At 39.1% G+C, this 9,945-nt stretch overlaps 1 protein-coding gene across 50 annotated transcripts in view; it reads right to left on the bottom strand.

Moving 5' to 3' along the window:
- Positions 1–522: 522 nt before the first annotated feature.
- Positions 523–9,945, bottom strand: part of ANK2 (ankyrin 2) — a 581,571-nt gene continuing 572,148 nt past the window's right edge. For 21 of the 50 annotated variants that reach the window (XM_043513042.1, XM_043513041.1, XM_043513010.1 and 18 more), the window contains 4 exons: positions 8,713–8,796; positions 7,642–7,806; positions 6,339–6,521; positions 2,372–4,341 (listed from right to left, as the gene is read on the bottom strand). In XM_043513042.1, coding sequence (XP_043368977.1) covers positions 4,228–4,341; positions 6,339–6,521; positions 7,642–7,806; positions 8,713–8,796 — 546 coding nt within the window. In that variant the 3' untranslated portion in view covers positions 2,372–4,227. Of the gene's footprint in view, positions 1,799–2,371; positions 4,342–6,338; positions 6,522–7,641; positions 7,807–8,712; positions 8,797–9,305; positions 9,399–9,945 lie in introns of those variants that run through there. The other 29 variants (XM_043512995.1, XM_043512994.1, XM_043512996.1 and 26 more) reach the window with 3 other exon arrangements.

Genomic DNA, 9,945 nt, shown 5'->3' with positions numbered 1-9,945 from the left:
TGCTTGTTTCCCATCTGACTGCCAAAAAACCATTAGCACGGTGCCCTGGGTTGCTTTGCTTGCAGGAAGCCAAATCTCCCAAGATGTTTTCTCTATAATGAGGAAGTACCACTGTTTGATGGGTGGGGTTTTTTTTGGACGTTCTGAGCACTGAGTGAGTCATTTTTCTACAAGAGTGAAAGGCCAGATACGTTTGGAAAAATATCAATCTGAGGAGGACTTGACGCATTTTCATCTTCTCTGAATATACTTTTTCTTTATCAAATAACAGATTCAAAATGTACATTTATATGTATGTGCGTGTATATATATTATATATGTTAAAATTCTACAGCGATCCAACCACTAGTAGAATAAAGTATAGGACACAAAATATTTCAGATTTTTATATTCCCTTCTTTCAAAATAAAAGTGCAGGGATGCTGTTATTCTCAGAGGGTTAGTTTAGAAATATAAATCAAATATTAGTAAAATTTAATGTTTCAAGCATTTTTATGCCCTAGTCAGTGACTTTAAAAAAAAAAAAGAAGAAAAGTTAATTGGAAGATAAAAATTGCTCGCTCAGTGCTAAGAGGGTTAACAAGTCTCTGACATGATTACAAGAGGATTTGATTTTTAAATGCCACATGCATGTATCAGTTAAGAGGCAATTTTGATAAAACGTGGTGCATTAGTCTAAGCTTTTTTTCTTTTTGTATAGTGGGTAAGTCTTTTTTCCCATAGAATTATCTACAGTGCAGTGGCCAGCAGGAAGTACCACCAGTAAGACAATGTGGTTTGCTAAAGCAGTGATAAAAACAGGAAACTACTGTACTTGTAGATGTTTAATACACCCTGCCACATGTCCAGATCTAAAAGATTCTAATATGCATATGCAAATTAGCCATAGATATAGCTGCTAGCAAGTTGATTACCTAATTGGGTATTTTTTCCTTCTTTAAGTGACTGTCCAAGAATCTTAGAAGTATTGATAGCCACAGTCAGCTGTAATGTCATGGGAACAGCTGTTTCAAGGTTATCAGACTGACTCTTAGAGCCTTTTCCTAAGAGCTCACTAAACTGGAAGTCCTATGGATGCAGAAGGTCTGCAGTGCTTCCTCCCCAGAGTATCTTTAGTCAATTGTGTTAGCAATATTTGTTGTTACTTGCTGTTCAGCAGTTTCAAATAGACCTTGTAATCCACGATGCTAAAAGTAGTCCTAATGGGCAGTGGGGTTTTTTGAGGTCTTTAAGTCCAAGCACTTTAGCTATGTACAGTTTACATGTTAATAGCCTTTTTTATGATGCATGTACATAGTCACTTGAAGAGGCCTGTGGATGAAATTGGAGCTAGTGCAGAAGCAAAGGAACAGCAACGTGGAAAGTTCACAAGTTCCCAGTACAGCACAAAGGTGATGAATTAGTGGATAAACCATCCTGAATGAAGGATGCTATCTTTGGTCACAAATTAGCTTACGGGTCCAAAAAGAAAATAAAGGAAAATTGAATTCATTGTAGGTGCTTGAAGAAGAAATGTCAATGACTTTCAGAAATTATGTAAATTATGAAGTCTATATCTATAGACGAGAGTGAATGCTGCATATTGGATAGGTGGTGGGAATAGTGAGATGTGGCAGCTTCTCATTTGGCCTCTTGCTTCTGGTCCTCTTTGCAGAAATGTCTAAGAAGTTGCTGGAGGTCGTGCTGGAGGTCATCCCGTGCTTCTGATCTATTCTCCAGCTGTTCTACAAGAACATGTTTTCCATACTGGTCCTTCACCACGGTCCTCTTCTGTGAGCTGGATTTATTCATTGTTGTCCTAAAGAGAAGAGCTAAGTAAATGAATGTGGCATTTCTGCCCTCCCCAAGCATTAGAAACTCCTCCTGAAGTGCTAAAATTCCCCCTTTCCTGCAGAATCAATTATATTATATAGCATGGAATTTCTGTAAAAAGCATTCTGCCTTTTGAATAGGACTGGTGGAATTTTAAGGCAGCAAGATGGTAAAGAGAAAAGGAGTACTTGTGGCACCTTAGAGACTAACAAATTTATTTGAGCATAAGCTTTTGTGAGCTACAGCTCACTTCATCGGATGCATTTGGTGGAAGTGAGCTGTAGCTCATGAAAGCTTATGCTCAAATAAATTTGTTAGTCTCTAAGGTGCCACAAGTACTCCTTTTCTTTTTGCGAATACAGACTAACACGGCTGCTACTCTGAAAGATGCTAAAGAACTGTAGCTGACGACCCCAAATATTGAGCTCAGATGTTCTAAACAAACAGTGACTGGAAGCTTAAATAGTTGAGAAACCAAAACCAGATTGCTTTTTAAATTTAATCTTGTATAGTTGTGAAAAGACAGCTCAAAACAGTTGTTGGATTTTTTTCACAAGGATTACATCATGCAGTTTTATAACAAATGCCTGGAAAAATATATGCTCTAATGCACCAACATGCAACAGCTTTTGAAATCCATGCAGGACTTTCCTACTTAGCTCTGTATGCTGAAGTTAAGCCCACTAGAAGTTTTGTTTCTCTTATACACTATCCTTCTTACAACTGTTCCATCTTTCACTGACTACTTCAGTCAGGCATTCACTACTAAATGAATGACCTGCTACAAAAAGATTATAAAACATTATAATGGTATTTTACAATCTCAGTTGTTGGGCTCAGTGAGCGGGTACCGTTGTAGATCTGGGAGTCCCTCTGGCCTTAAATTCATTTTCCTTCTCAGACAGAACAAATAAACTTAGCTCTCAATGCTGGCATCTTCTAGCCAAGTTAGCTGCTTGTGAGATATATGTGTATTTATCAGCAGTCTCCAAAAGGACAGTGATTTGCCCTAGGCTATAAATCATGTTCATTGATGTCCCAACCCATTCAAAAGTAAGCAAACATTTAGGAGACACCTTTTGCATAAACTGCATTCATACGTTGGAAATATTCTGTAGCCACTCTTAACAGAAGCAGAGACAGTGTGCTTTGCAAAGAGGAGAGAGAAATTTACAGTAAAAGTAAATCAGCCTACATGAGCCTATCAGACTTATTAAGCTGGCATTTGAAGTGCATGGTCTTGTGGTTCTCCTTCCCTCTCCACACCCTCTCTTCAGTATCAATCTGCTTTTGTGGTTACCTGGTAAATATTTCAGATTTAGTGTCACTTGTTTGGGCCAGTCCCGTTACTGCTATCATCTATTCCTCCAAGCCCAGTCAACCTACTTGCTCCCTCTCATACACATGTTCTGTGTAATTTTAAATAACTCCAAAACTTTTTGTTAAACCCCAGGTGGAGCCAAATTCACTGCTAGCATCAGTAAGCATCTAGTAAAATTGGACCTCTGGATGTAACAGTGGGCATAATGTCTCTCGGGAGATAGGGGAAGTGTCACAAAGCAAGACAATTCATTATGACTTGTCTTCCCTAAAATTTTGAATATGCTGTATAAAATGCTTTTAAAAACACAATACATTTTGCTCTCAATATACTTTTCAAAAATATATAATAGAATCTTCAGTTTTAGAAAAGAATCCTATTTATGTTATGGGAATATCAGTCACAATATTAACATATTCCAAAAATGTTTAAAATAGTTACAAGGAGACTGGTATATACAAAGACTCCCTTATGCAGTAAAAACCTCCATATAATACTTGCTAGAGATGACATCTAGCTGGAAATTCAGAACCAAATACTATAACCTCTCAGTTAAAAAATCGGATCCAGGTTTGGATTCCAAATACTTCTGAACAGCTCATAGCTGCACCTGATTTACATAGTAGAGTAGCAACTCTAATCATACTCAGAAACCAGCTCATTCTTGCACACACACACTCAAATGTTTGAAAATACTCATCAAACTAAATGGTTAAAAAGGAAGGAATATGGAATCTGAGTTTTCAGCTGCTGTGTAAATTAATTTCAAAATTACTAATTACAATCCATTATTCCTCATCTCCTGTAAAATCAGCTATACATTGTCTTAGCTTGAATTGCTGATGCTAGTTATCTAAGAGGGGAGTTTTCCAATGCCTGATTATTTATTTTTTTTCTTCACTGTGTTCCATATATTAGCTTACATCATTTAGTATGTCAGGTCTACTTTAGGCCAGGGGTCTGTTCAAAAGTGTCTGGATTTGGTCTGTGGTCAACCTATTGACTACCCCTGCTTTAGACATTGCCAGCCAAGGGTCTTGCTCAAGACATTTTAATCTCCCATCCACTATTTTCAGTGTTAGTTTGTTAAAAGTTCACTGCCATGCCAACTCAAACCTTTTAATAATTGATCCATCCTCTTTCATGATCTCTTTCTCTATTAAAGTGGGAAGTTGGACTTTCATTTCGTTACCTGTAAAACTCAAAGCCTAAAGTGAAACACACAACACAACCTTAGGTAATTAATTGTACTGCACACTTTAATACTTCTGCATTAGGTTGTTTTTGTAAGGGGTATCAGAGGCAAGGCACGACAAGCATTGAACTGCCACATGCTTGTTGACTTTCAGTGGGAGTAAGGGGCTCTTTGTGCCCTTAAAAATCTCTCTAGTTAATCATTACAGATGTATGGCAGAGTATTTCCTTTTTAACTTTGAAATGGTATTGGTTGACTCTCAGGTGAGAGTCCTAACTACAAGACTAAGGAATATTCTGGGGCGGGGAACTCCCACCATTTCTCCTCCTGCAGTTGTTTCACTCTGAATAAAGAACAGAATAATTAAGTAGGCCAGTGAAAGATTTACTCATTAGGTGTAGCATCACTCTAAAACACTCACCTAATGCAAGCAGATCACTATTAAATTCCCCCCTCAGGAAAAGGGGAAACTTGCACTAGGGGTCGCCCATACTGTGGCTGGTTATAAGGGAGGTAGTATGCCCTGTGCCCATTTTATTTCAGGCCCTGCAGAGAGTGCCACTGCTTTGAAGCCTGGACTGAAGCACCCATCCACACAAGAGGGGGCAGGGCTTAGGACACACTGATGGGTAGCTTCCTGCCTAATGTACTGGCTTTATGGATTGCAGTTGAAGGTGCATAACTCTCCTTGTCCAATGAACTGGGCCTAGGCTCTGCGATGCTCAGCATTACAGAGCCTACGTCTCTGTGTGGATCCCACCCTTGGCCTTATAGAATATTAGGAGACAACCATATGGGAAACAATTTTCTAAATGGCTGCATGGAATTTTCTTGTTTTTCTAATTTCCCCAAGGGCTTTCAACATACTAATTTGTTCCCTAGTTCTTTGTCCTTTGCTTTTTTTTTTTTTAAATAGGATCACCTCTGTGGTTGTACTGGATTTTGGTGGAAGACACCGGCTTTCCATTTTTATTTTTTATTTTTGGTGGGTACAGATTGCTATAGCGATGTGGCTGTCTAGCACTCTTCATTCCTAACTAGCCAGAGCTAGTGTTTCCTGTACCTATAAACAATGACCTATCCCTAGGAATAGCCACGTGTGGCTATGGATAACTCTCCATAGCTGTAGCTATAGGTAGAAGCTAGCTATAGATAACTATTTGTACCCCATGCTGTAGTGGTTGGTAGCTGTCTCTTGCTATTCATCAATATGCATAGTAACTGGGAGCTATCAACAAGGAACCACATCTACCTGTAGCTTAGGATGCTCTCCATAGAGTTACCAGCTGTAGATCAGAGGAGGGCAAACTATGACCCATCAAGGCTTTCAATCCAGCCCACGGGGCTAAGGCAGGCTCCCTGCCTGCCGCATCCCTACAGCCCCTGGCGGGGGTGGGGAGGCGGCAAAGGGCTCTGTGTGCTGCCCTTGCCTGCAGGCGCAGCTCCCATTGCATGGGAACGGGGAACCGCGGACGGTACCTGCAGGCGAAGTCAGTGAACAGAGCCCTCTGCCCACCCGGGCTGTGGTGCTGTCCACTTCTGGGAGCAGCGCAGGGCCAGGGTGCCTGCCTTCGCACCGCTGGCACCCCGAATCACCTCCCACACCCTTCTGCCCCCCAGCCCTACATTCATGGCCCTGCATACAATTTCCACATTCAGATGTGGCCCTTGGGCCAAAAAGTTTGCTCACCCCTGCTGTAGATGGATATCGACAGCTATACTTACCTAGATGTAGCAACTGGTGGTGGTAGGCAGGTATAGCTTGATATCCATGGTTAGCTACAGCTCATTAGGAATAGGTAACTATAGCCCGATAGCTATTTGTAGCTATCCCTAGTGGCTGGCAGCTATTTTCAAGCATTTAGCAGCAAATTCCTTAACAGTGTGGGCTCGATACTGCCAGGTGTTAGTTTGTTGACTGCAATGGGGATAGATTTTGTCCGTATATGCTCTGCCACAGTGCCAGATTGAAATTTCTTTTTCTGTGAATTCCAAATGAATGCATTTTACCTCTTCAAAGTCCTCTTTGGCTGATGGAAGATCAGTGGCTAAACTAGCATCACCCAGGTGCTTCTCCATTCTCTCTCCTTGTACCACTGTGGTCTTTACAACTTTACTGACCTTCCGGCCTTCCACTGGTTCAGCCTGAAATTCTGAGGCACCCATCAGAACCCTGGGTTCAGAGAATGTCACCTGGTAAGAAGATATGGATTGCAGATCATCATTTAAGCCTAGGGAAATCCTTATCACAATCTACATACCCTTATTTAATCACTTTCTACTTAGATTAATTAAATATAACAAGTCTCTCTCTCTATGAAAAGTATATGTGTGTGTGTGTCTACACACAGAAATACTGAGAAGGGTGACTGCTAGCGAATAAGCTAGGCAGTAATTGCCAGTAAGTCTTGGTTGGATTGCACAAAGTATTGTTATATGACCTCAGAAGGAAATTTTAAAATAATATTAATTCCTGAATCACGCTTTAATTCCATGTCTATAAAGCCAACGCAACCTTCAGAGGAGCTATAGCCCAATAATTTAAAATCCTCTTTGTTTTCACTTGATAATTCATTTGGAAATAATGTTCCATAATATAATTGTGCATGGCTCATTGCTACATGCAAAGATTTTGTTCTATTTCCATCCCAATTTCTGATGTAACATTCTGAACTGATAGTTTGCTGCTGATTAATCTATAGAAAACTGCTGTTCTTTAGAAATTCTGATAACTCAGGTTACAGATCTAATGACAAGAGAACTTTTATACTCTCCTGTGTGTGGAACATGTTGCTTAAGAGTGTGGTGTGCTGGATCGCTCAGGGCATTCATAAAAGGAGACTGAGAATCAATATAATTCATAGGTGAATTGAATAGGTCTTTTCCCTGATTCTACATTACTGACAGACATCTTTGTTAGAAATCAAGGATTGCAGGGGAATGGAAACATATTTGTCACTACCCAAAACATAGAAAGCAAAAAACAAAACATAGAAAGCATGGATTGATCAGAGATTATTTTATAAAAGCTCCACCTATAAAAAGTTGCTTTATTGAATTCATTTTGGCGCTTAAGCCAGAAAAATGTAATCTTCATTTGTATCACAAGATTGAAAGTCCTGCCTTTGGTTTTTACTAATGCCCCTTAAAGTACTTTTTTAAAAACAGTACACCAAAAGCCAAAGATAAACACCTATTCAAGCACTTTCAGTCATAGACTGTGGTGACACAGAATGAGTTGCGGGGGGAGGGATAAGAGAACTGTTCTTCTAGCTCTCTTCCTTCCATGAAAAGAAATCTTAAAAAGTATCACCTCAGACTGTTCAATGTCACTCTTCAGCACAACCCGCTTTACGACTTTGGAATACCCATCTCCTTCTTCAATCATAACAGGTTCTTGTGGTGCTCCGTGCATTAGGACTTCCTCTTTTTCTGTGCCATCTGGTGAAATATATCGCCTGATAATCTTTCTGGTGACCTAAGGGGATAAACTTCTGTCTTTGGTTCACTTCAACATTTAGGTACAGAACTCTTAACAATAAAAAGCAGACCTTAAACTTCTATACTATGTGTAGTACCTTCCCATTCAAGGATCTCGAAGCACTTGGCAAACATTAATAAACTGAGGGTGAAATCCTGGCTATTGAACTCAATAGCACATACACTCTTATTATCTATTTCTAATGTGCCTATCTCAGTAGTATCTAAGTGCTGAAAAATGATAAAGCAGATGCAAAACCCAAATCTGTCAACTCAAGCATTTTGATTGCCCAGTTCTCATGGGGACGGATTCTGACATACATATTGACACTGAATAGTATCATTGGTGCTACTTATTGTGAATAAAAGATATCAATATCTAGCCCACAGTAATTAGTGACCCTTAGGTGATGGAAAGTGCTGTACAAAAATAACCACACGATGGTGCTTTCTCCACTAAGACAAGTAAAATATTTCAAAAGCACCTTAAAGTGATTTAAGAGCCTAAGTCCTATTTTGAAAAATCTTAGATACTTAGGAGCCTAAGTCTCATGGAAACTGAATTGGCATTATGCTCCTTCATAGAGCATTTTCCAACAGAACATTCTTCTGTTGGAAAATGAAGATTCCTGAAAATTGTTGATTACAATAAAATGTCAGTGAAATTACAAAAAAAACCCCACCAACCCCAAACATAAAATAAAGATATAACAAATAAATATAGCTGTGCTTTTGGAATAACAAACTTTGAATTAGTGGAATTTTCTGCAAAACAGACATTCCAGTTCCTTCACAGCTGAAATTACTTTTGAAAATAGAACTTCAGCTCTTAAGTACCTTAGGCAGTTTTGAACATTTTACCTAAGGACAGTAAGAATGCACCAGAGCGTATGACTGACAATACCTTCTTCACCACAATGTGGCCATGTTCATCTGTGTACTGCTCCTCTGTCACCGTTTCTGGTGGTATTTCTGGCATATCATCAGCCTGCATGATAACAAAACAAAACTTCATTAAGCAATGCCTTAATATAACTGGATGTTTTAAATAAACAGTATATAAATTATTAGTTGGTTAAAGTAAGAATTGGAAAAGCAGTCAAGATGCATCAATGCTGAGTTGTTAAACTCCATAAAACATTCAGCAAATGAATATTTAAAGGCATGCACAGGAAAGTTATACCACAACCAACAGGCAAATAAATATTAGTTCACCTGGCCATGTGTGGAACTGAAAAAAAAAAGCAAAACAAAGTCCTTGTCCCTTACTGAGGCATCTCCACAATATATGCTATAGCTGACAGTCCCACTGTAATTCTCTTCTGCCCTAAAACGTATTAGAATAACATTATTGAAGTTATTTAATGGCCATGCATTATTCAGGAGCTTGGCAACTTCATAGGTGGTTGCCTTAGCAGCAGACCTTACGAGGGTTTTCTACAGATGTAACCAGGACATAATTGCCAGTGGCACATGCAGTAGTTCAACACTCAGTACCTGAATAATCACCCGGCGGCGAATGACCCTGGTAGTTACCATCTCTTCTTCATCTGAGCTGGTCTCTAGCTCACCTAATTCCTCTGCTAGCTCCTAGTAGAAGCATGGAAGCATTGCTCTATTTATCAAACTGATGTTGTATTTATGACTTTTCCACCATAGTTATAATCTATTCTAAAAGTTTTGATTCAAGGTTTTTGACTACTATATTTCCTCTTTGAGAAACATATATGTGGACAATGAACAGCATATCACCACTTTCCTTTCATTGTCTCTCTTTTAGCTTAATAAAATTCATTGTTTGGTTAGAGTGGATGGCAAATCTTAGGTTAACATATTTAACCTACTCTAAAAGATGCTTTTACTGGAGGTTGCGATAACCTGGCCAGCAGCAGTGTTGCTGTATAAAACTGCTGAATCTAGGACATAAGGTACCATTCATATTAGTACTGAATACAGATCACTTTTGTATGACACATTACAAAACCAATATTATAAGAATAAGTTTCCTATTCTCTGACAGCTGCACAGCATGGCATACATATTCTGGGACTAACTCATTTAGCTAGGGGGAAAACAACAATCTATTTAATTCCTAGCACTGTCACCTGGATTTGGGAATGTCAAAAACAACATTTAG

This window comes from Dermochelys coriacea, chromosome 4 (genome assembly GCF_009764565.3).
Source record: "Dermochelys coriacea isolate rDerCor1 chromosome 4, rDerCor1.pri.v4, whole genome shotgun sequence".
Lineage (NCBI taxonomy): Eukaryota > Metazoa > Chordata > Testudines > Dermochelyidae > Dermochelys > Dermochelys coriacea.
The sequence above is the reverse complement of the archived record's forward strand: the minus strand, read 5'-3'. Positions and strand labels throughout refer to the sequence as shown.